Genomic DNA, 27,517 nt, shown 5'->3' with positions numbered 1-27,517 from the left:
GTGAGTCTGAAAGTGTAAATACATCTTTAGAGATTTTGGCCACATGATGCTTGTAATGGAGATGATAAAAATAGAAAGAAAAAAGCAGGGAAGATTAAACAATAACAATTGAATATCACATTATTTGTTGGCTATTTTGTTTCAGAGGACCTTCACACATCCGGGGAAAAACATCTTTTGTTGTTCACTGTTGAAAAGATGGCTTTGTCATGCCGCTCACTCACGCACTACTTACACTTGTGCATGCACAAGCACTCACACACACACACATATACGCTAATACAGTCCATATGTGCCCCTGGTGACTATATGCAATGCAGCTGGAGGCAAAGAGTCACTGGCTAAGTCAAATGCATCATGGATAAATGTATAATCTAGGATTTTATGTCTCAAACCAAAGGGTTTTGGGGTGAAAAACTCAGAACACTGAAAGTATTTGATGTGTGACAATCATGGAATTTCATAACCACCTATAAAATGTGACTGATGAAACAGATATCAAAATACACCTGTAAAATCATGCAGATTCTAGTCATACTATTCCAATATCTTGCAATTTGCTAACTCTATTAGAAAAAGATTTTATAAGAGCTAAGATATGTTTTGTTATTGTTACATTGCCCCAATACCTTCCATAACTTACCATAACCTTTAGCCACCATCATGTTCACAGTAAAAGAGTATAATGTGTACTCAAGGGCAGACTGGACACTTGAGTCCAACGCTTGTGAGGAAACTCACTCAGTGATGTTGCTAGGTCACAAACTCACTACCCATGGGTCCCAGGGAAACACCCCATTTTCCCCATGAAAAACGATACGTTGTGAACAACAACTCGTGTTTAAAATCATAGAAACTAGTAGGGTTGTCACAAGGACCGACACTTCGGTTCCAAGTCAATGTTCATGCTGAAATTACAAGGAGTAAGAAATATTAGGCCAGGGTTATACATTATACACATCACAAAATTGCTGCATACCTGCTTCTGCATTTTCAACATCATCTTCATCCTCATCCTCTGTGAAAGCTGGATCCTCCACGCTCACCTGGTCCATCACAATACACTCTGCAACATCCGTCTAGGATCAACATACAGAGATTACACTTGTCAATATGTTGTTTTTTTCCATTACTAAAAATTTCTGTTATCCATTTGTTGAAATTTGATTGATAATTATCTAATGGAAATAAAATCAGCTGAAATAATAAAGCTGACATTGGTATGGATGGTAAAATGTATGCTGTGCTGTTGTCAATACATTTTGACCTCTGATAAAAATTATATATTAACTAGGGCTGTCAAACGATTATTTTTTTTAATCGCGATTAATCGCATTTTTTCCATAGTTAACTCGCGATTAATCTCTATTAAAAATATTATATATGGCGCTTTGGACTTTCAACCCTCCAAAGTGTTATAATCTCTAGACAAACTACTTTTAGACCAGACCTAGCAGGCCTAGTACCTAATCATAACACATGATGCATGAAACTCACACAGAATTGAAACGAATTGCATCCAGTGGAAATTGCCCTTTACTTTGCTACGCCTCTGCCTGGCCACGTGCATTTGTTGACAACAGAAGCCGTCAAAAAATCAATACATGGCCACGTGCATTTGTTGACAACAAAGCCGTCAAAAAATCAATGGATGGAGCTGTGGATATATGTTAGACTGTGTATATTTGTGTAGCAACCAACTTGAAGGTGCCTTACCGCCACCTACTGGACTGGAGGTCCCACACTCCAGTCCTCCAGTCCAGCAGACAGAGGACAAAATGGGCCGCGATTAACCGCGATTAAAAAATTTAATCGCGTTAATTTTTTTAATTAATCTAATCGCGATTAACGCGTTAACTCTGACAGCCCTAATATTAACACAACCACAAGATGAGGACTCAATATGCAGAAGTCAGACACAGAGATTAGAGGCAGCATCTTTTCTACAAACTTGGTCAGTATACATGAATCAATCAGGGAAACTAATCCAAGGGCTAAAGTAAAATTCTGGGACAACTAAGAAACTGGTCATAGACACATTAACGATGAACAAGAAATATCCTCATGGAAGAGTGTGAGCACCTGTGAGAAAACTCTGACTCATGTGGGACATGGTAATGGTGAAACACGGTGAGAAAATTCAAATATTAAATCATGCATACAGTCACTGCTTTATCCTGCCATCATGCAGGCTTTTCCTTTGGCATTATAATTTTAAAATCATTGAATTCATGCATTCCTTTGCTGTGTAGTGTATTATACTGCAGAGCAGCTGTTTGAGCTGTAGATAAACCACTTTGTGGAAAAGATGCCAGATTAAAGAAATTAAAATTAGCATTCAATCAGAATTCAACTAGGAGGTTATATAACCAAATCTACATGCAGCACATTGAAGTTGTTGTTACCACCAGTGTTACCAGTGGAGCCTAGCAAAAACAATACAGGTAAAGTTTAATCAGCTGCTCACCTTCAGAGATTCCAGCTGCACCACCTGACATTTCTGAAGAAGTTCCACAAACAGGTAGATAAGCAAGGCCTGCATGACAGATTATGAAAATTATATTAACAAGTTATCAATTGTTGTTGTACTTAATATTATATTATATTATATGATGTAACATGACAGCCTCTGGTGGGTGCACCTACCACCTATGTATTTGTAAATAACTTATTCTGAGCTACGAGACAACTTTCATTTGTATGCAGTTGTGATTAGACTTCGGTAAATACGTATTTATGAAAGCAATATTTGATTTTTGCTATGAAAAAGCCAAATAAGCTACATACTGTACTGTCCCTTTAAGTTGAGCACTGAAGTGAATGATAATGTCATTTTTTGTTTTATAAGGCAGTTATCAGGCTCCAATTATATCAAAAAGCTATATGAAGTAAGTGCACACATCACAAACAGTTAGCCCTCCTCTTGCCATTGCCTCCATCTTACATCTTGAGAAAGTATGAGTCATCTCATGTGTCTCAATAGACCATACCCATCCTATACAGTAAGAGAACAAAAGTCAATGTATTATTTACCTGGACAAAAAAGCCAACAAGAAAGGAGACAAGGAAAGGCACCAATCCAGCGTGGGCTATCGTGACTGGCAGACCTAGAAAGGGATAAAAAGGAGTTCTGTTCTGAATTTGATCTCGCATCTGAAGACATGTTCAACTTTTAGGCAGCATATCTACCTGCCTATATGTCCCTTTCTCTGCTCATCTCTCTCTCTCAGACAGACACTTTCCGCTCTGGCTCCAACTTCCCATAAAATTTAATGGATAGTGCTCATTTCAATATGAGATTTAAGTGATTGAACAAGTATTAACTTGGAAGGGCTCCACCTTTGTGGAACTACATGAAGACCCTGCTGAAAACAAAGTAGTTAAATGTAATGTCCCATGTAATTTCCACCTCTACAAAAATCTCTCTGGTGTTAACTACACTTCATAAACCACAGTTAAATTTGCCATGCCAATGAAAACCGAGAGATGGACCGAGCTTTAATTACGTTCCAAAATGAACTGATATTACAGAAAAAAAAGCCTTGTAGACAGAGCGAATATAGCATATTGCTTGAGTCAACCATACGCAAGTCACACCTTCATAATTGCAGACCAGTAAAATCATTTTTAAAAAATGCTTGAGACAGTGAACTGTAGTGTGTGGTGCTGCTGATCTTAGACTAAATAATAATAATTATAGCTGCTGCGCAGCGATGGGTTGGGTCCGGGCTATTTTTTGGCAAATTCTGAGCAACAAACAGGAGAATAGGAAGACAGGACAGTTAACCTTAATGTTCATTTTACACCAGTTGAGGCTTGAACCTGCAATTTCTGTCTATCCATTGTCTATCACTATCCATTGTCTATCACTGCACTAACTGGCAAGTGGCAGTTCAACAGTGGCTTCACAAATTGAGTAAGCCATTCACTATCATGCAGGCAGATTTGAAACCACAGTAAAAAAAAAAAAAAAAAAATCAGTTTCTGAGGTAAAATTCTGATGTGATTTTGTCAAACATCATCTACAATGACTCTACTATTTTGTACATTTGTTTCACAAAGACTAATTTGATGTATTATCATCATCACCCTTGCTGGGGCTTGAACCCACATCGTCTGACACCAAGAACCAGCTTCTAACTCACTGAGCTAATTGTCTGGAAGCAAGACCATGTGTGTCTTCGCAAATAGACTCAGGGAGTCAGAGACCAGGCAATAGTTATCTAGGCAGAATTCAAAAATTGTCATAATGTCAGAAATTCTGTTATCTAAACAAAAATCTGATAATAAATAAATTGCATGGAATTGTTGGTGATTTGTTTTTAATCATCAGTGTTTTGCTTCACAAGAGAAAATCTGATCTTTAAAAATGGTCATTTCATTCACCTGTTGACACAGAACAGTATGAGGGTAATGTCCTGGTGTTTAGATTGTCAATTAACATTTGTTAATATCCTACATAAGAAATAAAAGTACTTACCTAGGATTCCAGTTCCTAATATTGTTGCAATGGTCAAGAAATCTAGGAAGACAAACAGAGCTTGATCAGACCAATGGAAGCATTATGAAGTCACAAAATGTATACTGACTTCCCAACAACTTGTCACAGAGGTGGAACTTACTCTTAATTAATAGTCAGGGCTTGGTCTTGTATCAAAACACCCAAATACATTTACTGACAGGTTTAATTTCCAGGAACAATTCAGAAATGCACATTCAGGCGGTGGAATTATCGACTGTGATGAAAAAAGAAACCGACCGTCAGCATGAACTCAAATAGCTTCAGTACCAGCAGCGATATCTCAGCTGAGTTTCCACTGTAACCGGTCCCCTTCTACCGCTCCATCTGCTTTTTCAATTTATTCACAGGTGTAGAACGAAACACATTTCTCAAAACTGCACACAGCATCTCCACAATCATTCATTTTCACACAACCAACTAGTCCTAGCTCACTGCCACCGCTCGGAGATTAGAAGCCACCATTACAGCAAATCATCTGACCACCGACTCGCCCCAAAACTTCCTTCGCACGACTCCACTTCAGCGGCAGATGCCAACATACACAGACATACAAACATGCAGGATGAGAGACGTTGATACCATCTGCCATTACACAGCCTCAGCACCCCATCATTACCACTTACTAAACTGAAATGACATTATTCAAACTGCAAGCTGTTCTCTGTGTTCAATTTGGCTTGTACCATTGTTATCACTGTGTGACTGTTGGTCTCCGAGTTCTGAGTTGCAGCGGAATTATGTTTACGTATGACGTTTTCATGACTTTCAAAGCTGTCAGAGTTGTGGATGCTGTTTCCCTCTGAGAAACAATAAGCTAAAACAGAACCTAAATCATGGTTTTAGTGACTGTTGGTATAGCTTTTCAAATATCTTTTGACCTCTTTGAAAAAGCAATGCCTACAGTGAGCTAGGATTTCACCACATATGGAAGGAGGTGATTGTTTCTTGACAAGAGCTTTGGCTATTATTGTGTTTGAAATAAAAGAGGTTAGGAGCAAAGCTACTGTATGTCTTCAGTGCAGACTGGAGACTACAGTGACTCGCTAGACAGAGACAAGACAGGCAGGACAAGCTGGTGGGTGAGCTAACTTTAGTAGAATAAAAAGACACGACAGAGGCAACAATTATACTGGTGTTGCTTTCCACTGCTGGAGACACTGCCAGTTTGACTTCATGCAGCTTTGTGCAAAGATGACTTACACACTCATCAGAAAAGTTTTCAGACATGCCCATGTCACATGACGTTAAAACCTATGAGAGTTTTCAGACCCAGGTGCTGTAGTCGCTCTCCTCCAGCTGCACCTACAGGGGACCAACCACCTGTGACAACACAGCTTTGCCTTAATTGGCTTAAAGCTTCGCTGACACGCACGATGTGCTCTAGGTTTTTATTCTAAGAACTTCAGATCCATTATCTCCCATGGTTATCTCTCCCAAAAGGGATGCAATTTATTTGATCTCCTCCTCCTTCTGGCAGCACATTTTTATATATGGGCACCAGCACCATAGTTTTAATTTCAAGGCAGAAAGCTGTAAAAACGGCTTTGTTTGTTGCTGTAAAAGAAGTAATGTCCTTGTAGGAGGTCATATTTTTTTAACTGTCAGATTTCTTTTCTTTTCACTCCCTTGGCAATATGGTGGCACTTGTTTTTCTCAGAGAATTATCTAGTCTGTGGCATTTCAATAAACCTGAAATAAATAAAAAATGTCATTTCTCACAAAGTGCTACTCGGGCAGGTATTAGGTCTGTGACTGTTCCCCGTGACTTAATCCAAAATGTTTTCATAAAATTTTACTTAGATTTAATTTAATGTGTCAAAAAAACTAATGTAAACACGTGTCTGGCCTTTAAAAGCTTTTGCAGCCTGACATGTTGAGGATGACACTGATATTTAATTACCAGACTACATCAAAATCTAAAATGTGGCTGGACCCTGTCCATTCTGTCTAGTGTCAGCCAGTTTCAGCCTCTCTGTTGCTGTTCAGCCAAACACTGAACATCTGTGTAGTTATTCTGCACTGAGTTGTGACCAACCTGCTGTATGACACAGGTACTGATTTTCCTTAATTTGTGGCATGATGCTCATTGATTATGCAGTTCTGCAATGGAACAGATGCCTTGTGGTTTTCTGTTTCTCTTTAGCTTTACATAATAGAAAAGGCCTAAAATGTATCATGACCATACACAACATGGAGAACAAAATTGGGTATTGAGTATTCAGCGATTATTACTACATTATTACATGAGTAGGCCACTTGGTGCTCATGGTGCAGGTTACATGCGTCTTTGAACTAGGCCTTCTTTCTGAAGGCACACTCAAGTAGCCTGGCTCTCGCCAGACCCTTGTAGTTCCGCAAAGCTACGCTGAGCTCCACACAAGGGTCTGGGACTGCTCCATAGGCGATTCATTTCAGAAGGCGGGGCCTTGTAAAAAAAATCTTGTATGTGATTGGATAAACCACTTGTCCGTTATCTTGAATGACGTGCTACTTCAGCCACTCACTGCGAGCCGCCATTGTTGTTTGACTCAAACAGTCGCTTCAGCGCTACGTCACACCTCAGAAAGTCCCGCCCGGCGATCCTGATTGGTTCATTATTTTTTGCTCCGGGGAAGAAGTTTGCATTGGCCTCGAGTCCAGACCCTTGTGTGAAGCTGAGCGTAGCGCCTCTGGTGGAGCTTTGCGGAACTACAAGGGTCTGGCGAGAGCCAGGCTAACACTCAAGTGCACTGTGATGTTTCATGCATTGCATCTTATTATGATAACAAACTCTGTCCACAGAGAGACAGAAGACACAAATACTGCCTCTGTGTTAGTTGACAATAGGAGTCTACAGGACCACATTTTGTTTGTTACACACACACAAACTCAGACTCACAAGGTGAAAACAATACCAGCTTCCCTGTTGTGGCTGGTAATTATCCCTGGTACACAATGACATAACCTTGACTTCATGAATAAAGCCTGTACGTGGTGGGAGCAGCGCAGCCATCAGCCAAATTTAAGATGACCCCCTATGATTTATTAACAAAAAAGTCTAATCTGAAGCAGCTAATCAGCCAAATGGAATAACAACTGTATGAAACCGTTTTAATGATAAGGAACACCCTGTTACTAATGTCTTCAAGTGAGTGGGTTTGAGTCAAATTGGATATCAGCGATCTGCAAATGTGGGCCCAGTTGTAAAGTGTGTTCTCTACTTCAGACCCCTAACTTGTCTGACTGACTCAACTTTGAACTACACAACTTCATCATTTATTTACTATTTCTTACATACTTGGGACTATTGCAGTGACAAAATCTGTTCCCACTACAGTTGGCAACTCTGCCAGGCTCTTCCCTGCCCTCTGTTTTCATTCTGCCACAAGCTTCCCACTCCACAGGCCCCAGTCCTGCTCCCAGACCCCTGTACCCCCAACCCAGAAGTCAACTTGACCAACAGTCCCCAGTTCAGTGGTCTAAGTGCACACCTGTGGACATAATTAATGTATATTAATTAATTATGTATGTCCATCTCAAGACTGATATGAAGAAAAAAGGTGGTTAGGAGTAAAACAGAAAGTTAAAGGCGGGGGGGCTCATCTTTTAAAAAAGATTACCTCTATGTGTGATTACTGTAAGACAGGGCAAATAAGCATTATCGCTTTTTGATCAGCTATTGAATCTAAATCCTCTAACTACTGGAGGTAGATTTAAAAAAAAAAAAAAAAAAAGATTTACTAATTGTGAACCATGAAGCAATTTCCCTTTTGGTGTCAACTCAGTTTGTTTGAATCTGGCAAAAGCAAAAGAAAGTAGAGTTGATGGCTCAGATCAGCTCGTGAGAGCATTTGAGGTGAATTCAGGCAAAAGAGCTCTTAGGGAGCACACCACAGAAAAATGGGATGCAGATGCAGTCTTTCTTGTTGCACATCTGTCAGCTGATGCCAGTTGAGATGGATTTTTGTGACACCACTGTGTGGTACAATGTGTTGTTCTACATAAATAAAGTGAGCGGGATCCTGCAGAGCCCCAATGTTTCAATTCAACAAAGTAAAAAGTGCCAGGGAGACAGAAGAGAGGCTCGAGGTGGAGATGAGCTGGCTAAAGTTGCATCAGGAAAGAACAACTAGACAGTCTGAGTATGAAGGAAGAAAGCAAACTCTGTCATCCACAGGAGAGCTCTTCAAAAGAGGTTTTCCTCCCTCTTATAGATCCAGCCAATGTCACATTAAGAGAGCTTCTTGCACTCAGAAGCTTCTAGCTGTACGTGTTTTTTTCTTGCTCTTCTGACATAAGAGAGGAGCAGATGCTACAGATTGGAGCAGAGACTGGGTTATACTGATACAAAAGTGAAGTCATCACAAACTGAATCCCCCTCTCAGATGCTGGTCATATACAGTATGCCGCGTTTCCATGTGGTATTGACTCTACTCGCTCTTTTTGCCTTTCAGCACACAGTACCATCTTGGCCAAAAGTACCTAGGCAAAGAGGTACTGTACCAAAAGGTGAAGTGAAAACACTGCAGAGGCTGAAGGAGTCTTGGTGCAACAATAGTCAAATTCTGGTGCGGCCCATTTGTTATGTGAACGTGGCCAGACGTCGATCCGCTCCACCTGCCTGGTGTATACCACGCGTCTTTTTCTGGTCAGACGTCATGGAAACAAGACACCCAACATGCCAGTGGTGCGGTGTTTGGCCCAGAGTGAAAACAAACATGGTGAACGCAAACTGTATGAGCAGAAAAATTAAACAATGCATCATTTTTGCATCTGGTGTGCACCCTTGGCCCGAGTATTCACTGGTATTTGCATTGACTACTGAAATTCTGGTATCGCACACACACACACACACACACACACAAAAACACCAATATCAACCCAAATTCGAGCTCACCCATCAGACTTGCTCTCACTCTGCCTGTTACAGTAGCTTTAGGTTAGAGAAGTTTCTCATCACTGAAACTCATTAAAACACACCTCAGGTCAACTGTGTCACTGGACAGGATGTCGCATTTCATGCTATCTCCACAGAGCATATAGAGTCAGGAAGTCACTGGATATGGAAAAAAGTGACAGCAAGATCTGCTGAGGCTAAGGCAGTCACTATGGCCATGTGACCAGAGCCCCCCAGCTATACACAGTAGAGCTGCATGGTAGATTCTCCTTCACTGGAGCTGAGCTGATTACAGCAAAAAATGTAGGCTAACACAAACTCAACCAGCATAAATAAATATATTGACAACAAACAGATCAGTCAGTGATTCTTCTGAATCTAAGCGTATTAAGTTTAAAAAAAAGTTTCTTAAAGGAACATTGTGTAACTTTTCCTGTTATCTATTCACGAAAATCGATTATTTCGTTCAAAAGTATGTTATTCATTCATCAGTAATCCCCCCCATCAACAAAGTGAAGTGTTCCTTTCAGCTCTGAATTAGCCGTTCATATCATTCATATCTACATGGAGCGGGTAAGCTCGGTGCTGGCTGCCATGTCGCCATGTTTTTACGTTCAGTGGCAGCGTGACGGTAGGAAACCACGGAAACTCAGCGGAGACACCGGAGCTGTCGGCTCAGGTCGAGGTGGCGTCTGTGAAAAGCCACAGCGACAGTCTGCGGTTTGCCCAATTTCACGTGAATGCAGCATGAAAAATATGATTGAGTTGCTTGCAATATACAACCGCAACGCGAGATGGGAGTAATTCCTACACAATGTACCTTTAATATACAGGGTCAGTTTGATGAGATATCTCCTGATCGTAACAGGTCTTTTAAAAAGTAAACGTTACTGACAAGATTGCACTAAATTTCTCAGGTCAGAGTGAAGTACATTTAGTCTACATTGTAAAAGAGTATTTCAGTTATTATTTATGGAGGACCTTTTTGTTAAAGTTCATTATTGTTCTTCTGGGAATTCCTCACTTGATCTCCAGAAGCATGTTGCTTATTAAAAGTGTAGCTTGAGCCAGCTGAGGACACAGCACTGTACTGGTACACATGATTACCTCCAACTAATTTTGAGTGCATACAGAGTTCATGTTCTCTACAAAAATAAGACTTTTACAGTGGAAGAACTGAGTAAACTAAATGTGTTTTTCTGTATTTTTCACACACATAATTCTGGATCCATCTATTGTATATCTGGACATCATTGCGGTGTAAAGACCAGACTGATGTGATTGAAGTGGGAAAACAAGAGATGTGGAACGTGGTATGCCTGTGTTTACCTTTGGCCCAAATTACTATCACTTTTTTCCCTATAGAAATAAGCGTGTGCTCTACTCAGCAGCAAAAAAAAAGACAGCACAATGCATTAGCGGAAAAACTAGAAAAGGTAATAAAGATGTTGGCTCTTACACTTGGATAGTCTTGACATTTAACAGGGGACCAACAACAGACACCTTTGAACGATTAGCCACATTGGCATAAGAAAGAATAGATCACAAAATAGATCACAACATAAACCATAATGCACCATCATAGTGGTATCAGTGGAGCTAATCAAAATAGGGAAGTTGTTTACAACTTAAAGGAATAGTTCACTCAAAATTGAAATTTGAAATTATCTACTCACCCTCATGTGGACTAAGGGCTGGGAGAAGTTTCAGAGTCCTCCGTGGCTTCTCTGAGTTACAGGGGGTCTCGGCGTAGCAGTGCATGTCCATATAACGGTTGCAAATGGATACCAACTGTCTTCGTAACAAAATGACACACCAAAAAACATCCAAATACCTCCATAGTGCTCGTATGTCCGTCTTGTATTGAAGCCCCAAAATGCGAAATTGTTCCGAAAAAAATAAAATAAGTCTATATTTCAAGCTTGTTTGTAACGGAAGCTCCTCTTCCTGGTTCGTCCAGATCGCACGAGATTTGGACAATTTCGCATTTCAGGGCTTCAATACAAGACGGACGTTACATACGAGCAGCATGGAGGTATTTTGTTTTTTGGTGTGTCTTTTAGTCACGAAGACAGTTGGTATCCATTTGCAACCGCTATATGGACATGCACTGCTACGCCGAGACCCCGCTGTAACTCAGAGAAGCCACGGAGGACTCTGAAACTTCTCCCAGCCCTTAGTCGACATGAGGGTGAGTAGATAATGAGTGCAATTTGAATTGTGGGCGAACTATTCTGTTAAAAGAGCGTAAAAGACCCACATGAGGCAACAGAAGAGGTGACAGTCACGCATGTAGGCTATTACGCGTATAATGTGAAGTGATTAGGCTACCTTTACTGATATTAATCAGACCTTTAAGATCAAGCAGTTTTAACTGAGTGCAACATTACTGGTGAAATTTATTTATTATTTATTATTTAGCCTATTTGATGTCCTACATGTATGTTCCTTCCTGGAGGTGGGAGGAGAAGAACTTGAAACAAATACCAACCACCCCGAGGCAAACAGTCTCAACCGGACAGCCTATTAGCAAAGACAGTGGTTAGTTAGTCAAAGCCTGAACCAACATGACTTCTGGCATTATGACCTCTGGCATTAAAATGTAAAGCCTTAGACCTCTGAAATACTTTGTCATCACATCACCCCTTGTGGTATGATTCTTGTTCATTATAGGGTTGTGGTTGGTGTGGGTTATAACCCTCACCTCTACATCCCAATTCCCTACATCCCCATCATGATCAAGGTTGTACAAAATACAGCAAGCAGATGCTGAAAAGCTGATGGTCTGAATATTGTTTCTCTGCATGTGTGAGAACCAGCAGAATGGCTTCAGAATCTCAAATGAATATGTTCTATCACGATTCATGCGCTGAGGCCAGGGATCAGCATGAGCAACTGCTGTAAGGCCAAAGGCTCTGGCCAGCTGCCACGGTGCCCCACACTGATGGGACACAACCGCCTCTGGCTATGAGCTGGACAAAATGATCAAATAGATAATTTTCCAGTTCTCATAGGGCTTTTAGAAAATCTATGTGTCAAACATGAACATCTGAAACTGTTCTGTGGAATCCAGATTGGGCCCTTGCAGGGCTTCTCACGCAGGACAGGTTATGTAATGTACCGTGTGTTTAGTATGGCACAAAACTCATGCAAATGTTTCAGTAGTGTGGAATATTAAACACTTCACTATAACCTTGTATGGTTGAAGTCACCATGCTATGCTCAGTATGCTGTGGGTTTAACTCAAGGATATAAGATCATGGGTATGACATGTTATAAAATGGATGCATTTTTATAGCTGTGTAGCCTCCACGTACCCTGCACCCCTTCACTTGTCCTTCAGAAAGTTTTAAGTGTGTACCCAACCTCTCTCAAGAGAGAAGGGATGACATCCTCCACAAATTGGAGTATTTTAAGAACAATCCCAGAGAAACGGCGACACAAACTTTAACACTGCTGCAAAAACACCAGATTCCAGACAAAGATTTTCACACAAAAAAAAAAGTTGCCTGCTTTAGCCAAAATCCAACACTGTGGTGAGAGTGAGCCAAGACAGTGAGGCTGTGGGCACAAGTAAACAATCAAGTGGCAATCACAAAGATGCTCTGTAGGCTGAGAGGAGCCGTAGATTCAGCCAATAATTCCCTCTTTTACCATGAGCTACCACTTACAGTTTTCTCCAACTCATTATCATCCTCATCATCATCATCATCATCATCATCATCATCATCAAGTCACTTTAAAAAAGGTCAATCTTTTATAACATCTCATATCTGTATGTGACTCAATCACTCAGAGGCAACATCAGTCCAGTTTTCAATGAAAGGGGCTTAATAGTGTGTAAAAAAAGACACGTTTTTTTTCTAAATTAAAAATATATCATGTAATTGGGTGCTAAATTATATTTTAATCCTTGTTAATAGATCAACTTCCAAACTGGCAAAATAGCTACTACCGTGATCATCATTTGTGACAAATGCTACTACTATCTTAAAAGGCCTTTCTCGAAGCAGACAGTCTCACTTGTCATTGTGGGAAAAGCATATTACTAATAACATAAAAGATGAATGTGTGAGTGTCACAGTACGCCCTGACAGTGTGATCATGATCAAGCCTGCAACACCAGCCCTGCACTGCTGCTGTCTGAAATTCTGCCTGAAATTCAGACAAATTTTGATTATGTTATTTACACCTGAGCTGACAAGTCACAGCATACACTGTTGTACTGACCAACACCCACTACAACATCTAAGCTGCAATACAAAATAAGCTGGTTGAGCTGCAAAAATAGTTCAAGCTGTTGGTGACTTTCTATGTGCTCACAGACACAAACTGAAAACAAAATACAGTACTTGAACTCTCGCATACACAATACTTTTAGTCACACGGCCCATTCTAAAGTATCATTCGTTATTGGTTGACAGCTTGGAACGACACCGCCACTGTACAGCTGAAAGCCAAAGTTATGAAAAGGATCAAAACAGCCATGAAGGTGATCGGCAAAACAGACTAGCCATCCCTTCAGACCACATATAAAACAACAGGAACAGGATTTTCAACAACAACACCCTTTTCTCAGAATATCAACTCCTTCCTTCAGGAAGACGCTTCAGGGCCAGTAAATACAAAAGCAACAGGTTCAAGTCTCCCTTCATTCCAACCTGTATAACACTTCTTAATAAAAAAAACAGGCCCTGCATCCTCTACAGTAGAGTTGATGCATGTGTAGTTAGTTGTTAGGTCCTCTTTTTTTTTTACTTTTTATTTAATCTATTTAATTCCTTTACCTTGTCTTGAACTCAGTTCTAACTATGTGTACCTGCTTTAAATTACATCCTTATCTAAATTATAAATTGCAATGTAGCTTAATTATGAATTATGTAAGTTGTGCCAGTCAAGGTGGTAGTAAACAACATCAAGGTCTTGTCCCTGCCTAGAGGAAACTTTACGCCATGCTTGCCAGTGTTTATGGTTGTTTATGTGCACTATGTGTACTCTGTACTTTCTGCAGTTTTCTGTTTGCTGTATTGTTGAATGTGTACCATGTGTACTATGCCCGTGTGCATGTGTATGTCTACACCATGTGTACGCTACACTTAAAGCATGTTGTGAATGTGGTTTTAGGAGGCAGCTGTGTCAGCACTCGTGCCACTCTAGTGCCCAAGATAAGTTGCCTGTCAAGGATAAATAAAGTTTATCTTAATCTTAATTAAGACTATACATGTTAATCACCAATGGGCAAACACCCTGATTCTGTAACCCCAACACTGACTGACAAATCTCATCACTTTTGCTAAAATATTCACACTACAAATGATCTGTAAACATTGTTAAAAACACAAGGTAATAAGTCAAGGAGCCGGATACTTTAGGAAATCAACTGTACATTAGTGGTCCTATTTGTTCCAAAGACAAGAGAGCTCACACTGATGCTAGAGCATTCGTGTTCACTATAACATTATATTAAATACCTGCACACTCTGAGGCAGCCGTGGGACCCTTTTCTCGGATGAAAACAAAAACCGCCAAGCGGCCCCCTCTGTCATCACGTGCTGTTAGTTGTATTGACGAGGCGGGTCACTTTTCTGTCACATTCAAATCCATCACTTGCACTCCATGGACCTCCCATCATCACTAGAAATAAGCTGTCATTTTAAATCACCCTGATCATTTTTCATTCCCTTATCAATCCTCCTCCGTGCTCTTCACCACCCCTCTGAAGTCGGCTGTGGGACATATGGCATCAGTAATTAGAAATGTCATTATAATCTTTTTCATATTGTCTTTGTTCTCACAGCTGCCAAGGCATGTAATATAATGACTCAATAACTTGTGTTACCGAGACAAAATTATGACACTAAGACAAGAACAAGTGACCATAATAGACATTTTGATGCCACTGACATTGGCCCCTTGTCTCACAGGTATAAAGGTAAAATTGGGCCTATGTCCCTACTTTCTGCACAGGTTGCCAAGGATACTGTCTCCAACCAAAACCATCAAACTTCAGCTTTTTTTTGGTCATTTCCTTCAAATTGTGAAAAGCCCCATTTCCCCTGCCATATATCACCGCCACTTTTCCTCACTTCACTTGTCAGCAGGAACTTTTTCAAGCTCACTTCTAGTTATTTTCCATGAAACCTGAGTGAATCACTTGTCAGTGGCAGCAGGACAGGAAGTGAAGTTTGACCACCACCAGGGACAAAAATTACACAGAGGAAATATCAACTGGGCCAGAAGTGTCAGATATGGACTGGATAAACCATTGGTTGCTTTGCTTTAGCTTAGCCTAATCAATAACATTATAAATATATTTTACCTCCTGTAGGCTAATAGGCCTAGGCCTACTTTATTTTGTAGGCTAAATAAGGAGAACATTTTTAAAATAGCTTTAGGCTACATGAAAAAAACAAAAAAAAACAACAACCGTACAGCTCATGGGCAAACATGACAGGGTAAAAACTAGCAGCAAACGCGCTAAATAAAAAAAATAAAAAAATAATAGTTCACGTGACACTAACTGAGGAGAGTCATTTAAAAAAAAAGAAAAAAGCCTGTAACCTGAAGTAGCCTACGTACAGTAAGAAGCACGAGACACTGGTTCATTTTAGGCATGCCGAATGCAAACGTGAATCCTAATGCTTGGCTAAAGATAATGGTTAGCTAGGTATCATAGCGATTTATGTCTTTGTTTATTTATTTAGCCTTCTGGTGGAATGTGTTTCCTCTCCATGCCCTCGCGTGCCTGTATCTCAATGCATCCCCCCCCTTCCTTCAAACAACACGTTAACTGGAGGCTCGTCTCCCTCATGATGTGGTATGTCCATGTTAAAGCCTGCTAGTGCATTTTCTTTCACGGTGACGAAGCAAAAGTCGGTCAGTACAGTGAGGCGGCACATTTCTCAGCACGTTATGACAGAGAATAGTGAAGCCTGTTCTCGGCGTGTGAGTGTGTAAACGTCGCGGTGCGTCGGTACTCACAGCACTGAAGGTAAATAAACCGCAACTTCCAGTGTCTGTCCTGGTTTTTCCGCGTTATTTTGATGGACAGAGTGTTGAGACTGGTGTCGGGGGCAGGACAGGGACTTGTTTGGTTTCTTATCTCCTCTGCATCGGTCGCCATCATTTTCATTACCCTATCTTCCCCCCACCTCATCTCTCACTCCCTCGTCCTCCTCTCCCGCCCCTCTCTGTGGCCAAGCGTGAACGCGCACGGTCCTCCGGATGCTGCACGTGCCCGGTAATGCTGTGGGGTTGAGCAAGACAGGATTAACACTATAAATAAAAAAACATAGACACATTGATGACAGGAGTAGTCTTCTCTCCTGGGTCACGTAGAGTCCACTTATAGACAATTTGTCAAAGTCATTGATCACTATTAGTTTATACACAGAAGTGAACCAGTTTGGTAGGCTACCTTTTACTGCCACAACATTTTTATAGCAGCAGCATCAATTATGAATAGATATAGGCTACAGTGTAAAACAACGCTAGAGTTGATAGAAAGCTACAGTGATGAAAGGAGAAGCACAGAAAATAACAGTGTAATATCCATTTTCACAAAAATATGAATGTAGGCTATCATTTAGGCTACATAAGCTATACACTCACTTTTATTAAGTTCATCTGTTCTGTGACAAGGAGACATGGTCAAGATGATCTGCTAGAGTTCAAACCAAGAATAGCAATGTGTAAGGAAGGTGATTTAAGTTCCTTTGTACCATTGACAGACAGTGACAGTGTGCCATCTCGTTAGCCTACTTCCAGACCAGCAGGATAACGCTTCATGTCAGATGCACCTAATGAAGTGGCCAGTGAGTATTACAGCATATAGCTAACAGTAATAGCTACCATTCAGAGTTGTAGTTGCAAACAAAAAATCTGATGCATTACTATGGTAGCCTACAATAATCCACATTTGGAAATGGATGCTGTCTTTCTGATTATCCTACATTGTATCACCTTTTAAGTCAAACCAATTTTAGCCCTAATTCACAACATAAGTTATCTGAAGGCACACAAAATGAAAAAGTGTGGACCTTGTTTTCCCTAAAGAGACCCTAATAGATCCCACCAGTAGGTAGTACAATAGAAAACCTTCCTCAAGCAGAACCAGATTTGGGGTGCGCGGCCATCTGCCTCGATCGGTTGGTTTGAAGAAGAAGGAGAAGGGGTGGGGGGGACAAAATAAAGCACAAATAAAGCAGAGAATTCTTTTGCAGTTGGCATTACACAGGATCAGGCAGCAGAAGGTGGCCCATAGTTGCAGATCTAGACTTTTTGAAATGCTTTTCCAGCTGAAGTGTGAAACTAACAGGAACAAACACAGGCCAGGCGCTTAAAATGTTTATTGCATTGAAAATTCAACAAGTCTTGAACAGTGAAGAGGACAAAAACCATGCCAGAAAAATCCCTGCATAATGTAGTTATTAAGTTCTTCTGTCATGCATACGGAAACCAGGCTATATTGAATCATCAGATAATTCAACTAATGACAAGTGTACTGTAGTATTGAAGTGGAGAGGCTTTTTGAAACATCCACTTTGACAATTTCATACAATTATAAAACATAATAACTGTTTTTTTTGGAGATGTTCAGAAAATAAGATAGCACAGTGTGAAGGGTTCTTGGGAAATGCAAAAGTTTGGAGAAATCTTCTAAACAGTATCATCACAGAGAAAGTTCACAATTTTGTGCAAATCCCAGTTTACTAGGTCTAAAGTCTAATTCTCTTTAAAAAAAAAATCTAACCATGTATTCTATTAAAATGTTCAAATAAATACTGTACATAGAAGATAGCTCATGTTTCAACCAGATCAAGCATTTTTCAACCCGTGAGTTGAAATGCAGTGATACATTTTGTATACTGCAGATCATCACATGTAAGTTTACTGACATTAAATGATAAATGTCTAAGTAACCTCTAGTCAGTATTTAAACCAAGTCAAAACAGATAATCAAAATACACATTTTTTAAGCCAAAGGAAATGTGAGAACCACTTAACATCTTTATGTACAACAATGTAACATATAAGCATGAATTCATACTACAATTGTGAGGAACAATGAAATTCAGCGTAGATGTATTACCATGCAAATGCAATCCTAAAACAAAGAGCCATACAATTGCAAAGGAGTCATGCTGGGAAACAGACTTGCCATAGTGTTACACATCAGACCAACTGGAATCTAAATCAAAGAAGTATTATGGTAAACAGTAACTATGTTAATGTGCAGTGACACACTTATTTCTAGGTCAGGCATACATGCTGTGCAGCAAAGTCTTAGATAGTTGATTGATAATTGATGGAAAATAGTGATTGGTGATAGCAATGACAGCTACAGGAATACCTGACGTTGCTTCCAGTATGTTAAGTTTGTGCCACAGCGACAGTATCAAAGTACACTTGTTTCACCTTAGACAATACACAATATACACTGGTTTCACAAAATGTACAAAGACCAACCAACAACACAGCCTTTCTTTCAAATGGGGAATGTAGCATTGAAATATTCAAGGTGGTAATTGAAAATCAAGTATGTAATATCATTTTTTCGTGCCATGAAAATGGTTATTGGCTCATTGGATTTTTTTTTTTTTTTTAATCTCATAATATATTATAAAAAACAAGCTAAAATTTTCTTAATTTTACCACACCTCATAATTGGTGGAGCGATTACATTTGTGGATACAGCACAGGATCATCCATGTATCGTTGTTTTCTACTGTAGTTTGTCAACTAACCAACCAACAAGCAGCAGGCCTTTTTAATGAAGCATTTTGTTATTAATATATTAGCCAGTACAAGAGATGCATTCAGAACATGTAGCAAAACTTGTAATATGCATGCAGTCTGTTTATTTACCACCTGCACATACTGTACTGAAAGTGATAACAGTGTGTGTTTTCCAGCACAGCAGTTGGTAATTGATCAGATTCTGCAGCTGACAGAGGTGATACCTCCAATAGTGCATTACATCAACTAACATCTGGTACTTAATCAAGTTTTTGGTATACCATTTGCATTATTAATTAAAGCATTTGTTTTATTACTGGACAAAAGGCACATGATTTAAAGCAATGGAAATTTACATTTCTGATCCCTGGAAAGTTTCTTTTTTCAATCAATATTGCAAGTCTGCTTATTTACAAATACAAATGAGCAATTCCCCTTTAAAAAATTGTGTATCAAATCATTGGTATAAATTCAGATGTAATTCTTAAAAACACTATATCTAAAATGATCTTGAATGCATCATTAGAACTATTTAAACACGAAACACGAGAATACCGTCAGAAGCAATTGTAGACAATGCTTTTGCTATCTTTCAGAATATTTCAAAAGTACATGAACTTTACAAAATTCTGATTTAGTAAGAAATACAAGGTGCAAAATTGAAACCCATCCCATACCCTCCCACCATCCTACATGCATACAAAAGTCTATCACATTCAAACTATTACAAATAAGTAAAGGTATGAAATAATCATTTCATAGTATAAAATTGTGTTTTATGCATTGATTTTTCTCACAAACACTATTCTAGCAAATAACATGCCTAACTACAAAAAACCTGAAGCCCAATTGCTAATAGAAATGATGAATTACATAATGCCCTGCAATTTGAAAGGTTTGCAGAAGGAGCTGATCTCTGGTTGGTTAGATTCAGTGATTTGGTTACATCTTGAAACCCATAAACCAACATAAACTCTTCCTCACTAATTAGTCATTAAACAGTAACACAAAATATATCGCTCAGGTCTCAACTCAGGCCTGTGGAGGCTATTAAAACCAGCACATCAGCCTTACACTCATGAATTTCTTGTCATAAGTGGAGCAAACCGCTGCACAATGACAGAGATCACTGAATGGGGTTGTTAATTAAGGAGAGAATGTAAAAAGAATGAAGAGAAAGAGAAGCGATAACACTGAGTTCTGCCCGTTAAAATATTAAGAGTTTGTAGAGTCTAGCACAGAAACACTGTGGGTGTGGGAAAGAATAACAAGTGGAGACATAGAGCAATTTTTGACAGTTTAGTAATAATTGTTGTTAATACAGCTATGTGTATCGTGATGCCAATTCTGCTGTTTGACTTTTCATAGTTATGCTGAAAGATTTGACAGCTTTCAGGTCATCTACCTCTTTCTACATCTGTGTTGTGATGTAGTAAGGCAGTATTTAGGTCGAGACACAGTCACTCAAAGAATTGTCTTAAATACCAACTTCTTAATAACTACCCATTTAAAAAAATGTAAACTACATGTATTTGTAGCATTTCCTCTGGTTATCCGCCAAATTTAGCTGTTGATCTCTGCCATTGGCAGCCTGCTCTGGTGACCCATGAAACGTGTAAACTACCACTCATATGCCACAAAAACTGCTTCATTTCACCTGGCATTCAGGATTTGTAGGACTTGCTAGTGTGAGGAGCAAGGACATGCTCCCCCACCAGCTTCCCACCTGCTAACATTGCCACATACTATGGGTGTTGATTGGGGCTCCAGGCCAAGCCAGAGGCATTGAGGGCCAGGTATTGAAGAGCCCAGTGAAGTGGGTGTTTTGCATTCAAACCACTAGGATGTCCTCATTACAGTCATCCATGAACAAACACCTACTGCAAAACTGTTATTTATATACCACATTACTTGATTTCTTTGTGTCGTTTACTGACTACACTGCAAGGTGAAAAAATAAGGTTTCATTTTTATTTACTTAAAGCATTTGCATTTGCTCAAATAACTTTGTTCTCTGGCTTTAAATATGACTTATTGCTCTTTGATCAAGCAATGACCCATCAGATGTCACGCCGGCATACTTTGATTTTAGAACAGCTAAATGGTGTTGTCGGGTTGACTTATATTAGCATGGCTTATTGCTTGAGAAGGGACAAGTGGGATTTTGAAGTTGTAAAGTGAAGTTGTTATTTAATTCAACAAGACAATTACAGTAATTTTTAACCTGGTGTTTTATAACTTTTTGAGTTACATTTGTAATCCCCATCTCCCTTGTAGAACTGGAGGAAATATGACTTGAGCAAAACAACATATAACAGATGCATCAGCAGCGGCATGTGGAAGCCTCCTGAAGCTCTCCAATAAATCATTTAAAACACTTCTCTTTGAATCCAAACCAGCTGTTTGGTTAGTCAGCTAATGATTGGTTCAGCAAGACCAAATGGAAAGTTTTATTTGGAAAGTTTTTGGAAGAGTAAAGGTTTGCTGCTTGTCCAGATATACCTTGCTTTGCCTTGCAGTTGCATTTCAATGTTTCGAAGTGTTCGTTTCACAAAATTCAATCAAATTGTTCCTTATTGAGATACCACTTCTGAATTGCTGCTTTAGTCTCTTCTCTGAGATTTATTGCTGGGTTATGTCAAGGAAAGGACAAAGTTTTCTAGACAACAGAGCAAGTGTCTGGTGATGATGAAGGAAAAGTCTTAAATATCTTAAAAAAAAAAAAAAAGACCATGTGCCTCTTAATACTAGTCAGCTTTCATAAAATAGTGCAATTCAACGACCCCCATCATTTGCATATCAAAGAGCAATGTGCAACAAGTTAGATTCAATACATTCATCAATCAGAAAACATTTTTTATGACCTTAATTATGAATCATTCAAACAAATGTCCATGAATTCTCGTTACATTCTGGACTGCTGCTGATTCAATACTGCTGATTGAGGAAGTTTGGAATAATGAAGCTCAGTGTATTCTTTTCCTATGGATGCACAACCTGTCAGGACATTAGTACGATGATGTGGTTTAAGGTGAGGTCGGTCATGGGTGGTCAGTTGTGTATTAGTATTCCCGATGTGATTGAATTTTATTGACTTGATTAGTGGCAGTGTTGAGCGCATCCAAGCTGATTTGTGGATCTGGGACGGTCAAGATCATTTTGTGTCGTTTGGGTAGTTTTCAAACAAGTCCAAGCCAAAGCACACCAGCCTCTCAGCTGACCGGATAGCCCTGAGGATAAGAGACAGAGACTGGTTCATTGTGCTGTGGCAAAGCACTTCTTTGTTGGCAGAGTTATGTTTGACTGATTTGCTGGTGGTGACACTGCAGTGCAAGACAGCTTCCTGTGAGAACCTGAGGATGGAAAACTGAGGAGTCTTTCCTGGGAGGCTGTATAACAGGTTCCTGTGGAGAGACAGAAAATAACTTAGATCAAAGGTGCAGAATATGATTTAAAGTTAAAGATATCTTATTAATCCTTCTCAGGAAATAAAAATTGTTACAGCAGCACCAAACAAAAAAAACACATACACGCCACAGCATATTGCACAACTCGTTAAGCATGAATAGATAGATAAAAGTAGCAAGGTCTAAACATAGAGATTAAAAAGATATATAAAAAGAAGGCAGTACCACTGATAAAAGGAGACATTAGGTTACCACTTCTTCAAATAATACCATCAGGGTCATTTTCCATTTTTCTCTATCTCAATGTTCTCTTCTTCAGACCTGTCATTCACCCACAAAATGTCCCTGGACCTTTCCCAGTTAAGGCTCTTACTCACCAGGAAGGTATTTTTTTGTGGAAGTATTTTTTTTTTCAAACTCTAGTTTTCAGTCCTTTCACACAGACCGCGAATGTTAATGCAGCGGAAATGTGACATAGGTTTTTCTGAGCTTTTGCCCGGCGAATGAACAAATCAACCAATCATGTTGAATACATCAGGGATGATCAACAAGGCAAAGAACCACCTGACGCAAAACTTTGGTTTATAATTCTGTCGCATATTCACATCTCCTCCGGTATGAATGGATTTGATGTGAAATATTCGGCTGCAGATATTTTGCAATTTTGTGTCTTTTATCTGTCACGTCCCCGGTGTGTAAGTGCCTTTACACTTGTGCAGCTTGGTAATCACTCACATTTCTCGGACCCAGTCTAAACACTTGCTTTTGTCACTATGCTTCGACATCAAGTTGTCTGAACATGTTCCTGTTTCTGTTCTTTGATGGATTCCATGTAGGTGCTTACTGCATTTATTTCTCTATTGTCTGAAGCTGGATACCCTCTGATTGTGAGCCTGTTTTCATCTTTTAAAAGCTACTGCACTGCAACATCCTGCCTGTGTGTCTACGACTGGGTCTTCTGCTTGTGTTGTTTTCAGCAAACCCTGACACCCATTGCAATGAGGACTTTTGGCAGGAAGTTTCATTCAAGATAACTTGACACTTGGTGGGAAGAAGACAGAGAAGATGGTGAGTGTGACATGACTCATACAGAATAAGCTCTGCAGAAATGTACACTATATTTAGTTTGTCAAGACAACAGCTAAACATGAAGAAAGTTTCAGTTTGAGTGAGTGGTTCTACGCTACTGAGGAAAACAAGGCTGGATCAAAATTAATGGACCACCTATGGTTAAATCCTATAACTGGCTGACAAAATCACCAAACACATACATTGCAGACAAGACTATTGTGTGATTGCAGCTGCATTTACTTACAAAACAATTGCTCAGAGAGAGTTAGAAGAGATAGACAGTCTTTCATTTTGAGAGCAAGTGAGCGAGAGACAGAGGGAGAGAGGATTACCTGCCCGCCTGAAATTAAATGGGGTCGCCTGAAATGTCTAATACTTAATAAAAAAAATTACTGATAAAAATATTTTTTAAACTAATTATTATTCTTTTGAAAATTATGATTAAAAACACCACACGGAATCTTAAACAACTGTATTCTATACTTTCACTTTCTCTAATATAAATCGAGTTCAAATAAAATGCAGCATATAAATATATCTGAGCTGGCGCATCTTGATTGACAGGGTCGACAGAAATATGTGATGTCAAAATGGGGTCATGAGCCAAAAAATGTTGGGAACCATCGGGTTAGGGTTATGAAGCCTCATTAATGATGTGTCTTACATTTGCCTCTTCCTCTGCCTCCTTTATTAATATGCATGTAGTTACAGTAGGTTCTTTTTCTATAATGGAGGCGAGGCTCAGTGTATTGGAAGCTGTCCTCTGCCTCACTGCTTCTTGGCACTCCAGTGACGAGTCAGTGAGTCAGTAGCACTCAAGATCATAGGGTTGGCTTCATTTGTGTAGTCCAGCCAATGATAATCCAATGATAATGAAGGGGCATAACGCATATAATTCAATAACTCACACATACCATGTTATGATTCACATTCATTTTAGGTTTTGTGTAATTCAACCTGCAGCTGATTTTTTACTGGCCAACTGATGCTAAATGAGTGCAGAAAATAATAACTGCTGAAAATAAGTAAAGTTAAGTTTCATTCTGTGACCTCTGGTTAATTTTCTGAATATGAATTATTGTCCTGAAAGACCTTCCTATCCATGTCTCTTTGTCTTCTTGTCACTTGTGTAGTACCGGGTACACGGCAGCATGCACACATGAAGCAACAACACATATATAAACACAGGCGAGCCTTTGGGGGCAGAAGTGTAGTCATTTGTAGGTCAGAATGGCAGAGACTGCAGAGGGTTGCTCTCCTCGGGGCTCAAGTACATCGATTTCTCTTAAAGTGGCTGAACGGACAGTCTTAGAGAGTAAATGGAGTGATTCTTCATCTGTTAAGACACAAGTTGTGAGCTGTAGGGTGTGAAGGAACACTGACCTTCAGCACACAATTTAAACTCAAAGTCACAGCAGTGTGATGATTCTCTATCTACTCAACTACACAACACCAGTATGTGACACCAGTAAGGATGAACGAAACGTTTTTGGCAGCAGCTTTCATAATTCAGAGAGCAGCACATCAACACATGTGTCAACAGCAGTCTCCCAAAGCAGGCCAGACTTTTAACTGGAAATATAACACTTTTGGAAAATATAAAACAAACATTGATACAAAACACCGCATCAGCACTGTATCAGGCACTACCTAAGTCATTTTCAAGTCACTGTAAAGTTGTTCATCACACCTTTGCTCTAAAGTACAGGGAGGTAGAAAAGCTGACCCTGTCACAGTGAAAACATCAATAGGCCTTTTTCATGGAGGACATTCTGACATGTCACAGATGAGAAAGCACAGTTGTACATGATAAAATTAATGATGGCTGAATTCTATTTAGCTGTGTCAGTGTCAGTCTCCTGGTGTTGTGCATGCTGGCTCACTGTCATGGCTTATTGGATACTTGTATGGAAGAGAGTGAATCAGTTGCTATGTCTGCTATGAAACGAGCTAAACTGGTTGATTCTGCAATTCAATTTTATTATGTAGCCTATATGTGGGTGGCTTTTAATTTACGCCCATTGTCCCATTCTTGTAGATGCAATACCTCAGTGATGCCTTCACATGAACCTCTTTAAATCGGACTCAAGAATTACATTTTGGTGCTCAAAGGTCAAGGTCATGGTGATTTCATAAAACATGGTTGTGGCATACTGCCCTACAAAGCAAAAAAGGCAGTAACTACGCAGAGTTCCGAACTGAGAAAAATGACTTTAAAGTTATCCTGTTGTCCAGCCTAAGTAGTTGTAGGTAGATTATTGGACATGAGGCAGTTTTGTTACTTTGTATTAGCTTATTATTTGTACATATTAATTGTCATATTTGATTTGATGTTTTACCCCTATTTTACCCCTAGTAATGGTAGTTACTGTCTTCTTGCTTTGTTTCACTAGGGCTTTTTGCAGTTACTGTAAAAACGACTACCATTTTTCTCCAAAACGACACACATTTGAGATAAGATATTTTGTCACATAACAAAGGATGCCTTGAATGTCATGAAAATGATAACTCATTTTCGACCAAAAACACTGAACACTTAATGGATCTTCTCCAAATTTGCCCACTTTGCCCACCAAATATTCATGTTCATTGTTAGTTATTTTGGACCTTTAAAATAGGAATACATTTATACTGTGGAGCTTACTGTATTATTGTACGGTAAGGCCATAGGCCTACCGCAATAAATGTTATACCGTGGACTTGTTATTGAGGTATTGAAATAGTGTGAGTTTTATTATTGTTACATCCATAATGGAAACTGTGTCATTTTTTGTCCTGCTTTCATTTCTACAAACAGTTAAAAAAGAAAACAAAATAAAGGGGTGCCCTGCAGAAATAAGGTTATCTTGTCTGTCCACCTCCCTTAACCTGGGGACTGTCACCCACCATGAGTATCTGAGTAGAGTTCTCTTTACAGCAGCTCTGAGTACACATAAAGACATCTGCTATTGATTGGCGTGGCCCTTGGCAGCCTGACATCTACTCTTAAGTGAGGCCACATCCTGCTCTGCCACACAACAAAATGGGTTTAAACACAGTGTTCACAGGTCCCAGGTGTCACTCACACTGGAGCAGCAATGTCCATCCTGCACTGACAGCTGCACTGTGTGCTTGTACGTATGTGCTCTGCCACCTTTTCCGTGGGATGTAATTCAAGGGCTGACCTTCCAGTTCTGCAAAAAATGTAAAGCTTAAGGGCTCACATCTGTAACCTGACTATTCTAAGGTAAGATGGACCTTTATTTTGGCACCACATACACCTGGAAGCCAATAAGTGCAAGAAATATGTATTTTTATGAAATGAGGTCCAACCTCCAGATAGATGAGAAGGTAAAATACTTGATAACTCAGTGTGCTTAATTTATCAACTTTCACATCCAGGAGGTTCCTGTTAAATACTGTATGTGGGTCAATGTAATGGTTTCCTTTCAACATAACATAAATGTATTTAATATCTGTGGGAAAATTTGAATTTTGGATTTCAAATTTGATACATTAGTTAATATATTCAAAGACACAGACCAGGTATTTAATCTTCAAAACATATTATTCTCCCAAAATCATCAACTCATCAAAAAAGCCTAATGGTTTTGTCAAAGTTTCTACATTTATATTTTATAACCAAATTTGTACAAATTAAACACATCATAGCTTTCATGTAACTGTAGAAGTATGAATGAAACACCTATTCAAGTGTTAACACTAACAGGTTTGTATTTTAAAGCAAACATCATCATCCCTGTCTGGTGATTAAACATGAACTGTGATGGTGGGCAGAAACCATTGTGGGTTCCCAGAAGTTAATTCCATGGCAGAGGCTTTAAAGAAGGGTGGCATCTGGCACCATCCAAGACCTGAGTGAGTCAGATAATCCAAAATCACCTCAAGTACCTCATATCTCAT

At 39.4% G+C, this 27,517-nt stretch overlaps 2 protein-coding genes across 5 annotated transcripts in view; both read right to left on the bottom strand.

The window, feature by feature from the left end:
- LOC146988456 (uncharacterized) overlaps positions 1-16,600 on the bottom strand; it is a 92,055-nt gene extending 75,455 nt beyond the window's left edge. For both annotated transcript variants that reach the window (XR_015035698.1, XM_085773816.1), the window contains exons 1-5: positions 16,380-16,600; positions 4,481-4,522; positions 3,034-3,107; positions 2,468-2,536; positions 980-1,079 (exon numbers count right to left, since the gene is read on the bottom strand). Coding sequence is in view for 1 of the 2 variants with exons in the window: in XM_085773816.1 (XP_085629942.1) it covers positions 980-1,079; positions 2,468-2,536; positions 3,034-3,107; positions 4,481-4,522; positions 16,380-16,554 (460 nt within the window). In the remaining variant the exon portion in view is untranslated. The remainder of the gene's footprint in view (positions 1-979; positions 1,080-2,467; positions 2,537-3,033; positions 3,108-4,480; positions 4,523-16,379) is intronic.
- A 4,433-nt stretch (positions 16,601-21,033) lies between these two features.
- naaladl2 (N-acetylated alpha-linked acidic dipeptidase like 2) overlaps positions 21,034-27,517 on the bottom strand; it is a 557,200-nt gene continuing 550,716 nt past the window's right edge. For 2 of the 3 annotated variants that reach the window (XM_085773820.1, XM_085773821.1), the window contains one exon: positions 21,034-22,540. In XM_085773820.1, the coding sequence (XP_085629946.1) occupies positions 22,291-22,540 (250 nt within the window). In that variant the 3' untranslated portion in view covers positions 21,034-22,290. The remainder of the gene's footprint in view (positions 22,541-27,517) is intronic. The other variant, XM_085773822.1, reaches the window with a different exon arrangement.

The sequence above is a fragment of the Trachurus japonicus genome, chromosome 4 (assembly GCF_045865225.1).
Source record: "Trachurus japonicus isolate A0001 chromosome 4, Traja_1.0".
NCBI classification, from domain to species: Eukaryota; Metazoa; Chordata; class Actinopteri; order Carangiformes; family Carangidae; genus Trachurus; species Trachurus japonicus.
This window is presented reverse-complemented; position numbering and strand designations above follow the sequence as displayed.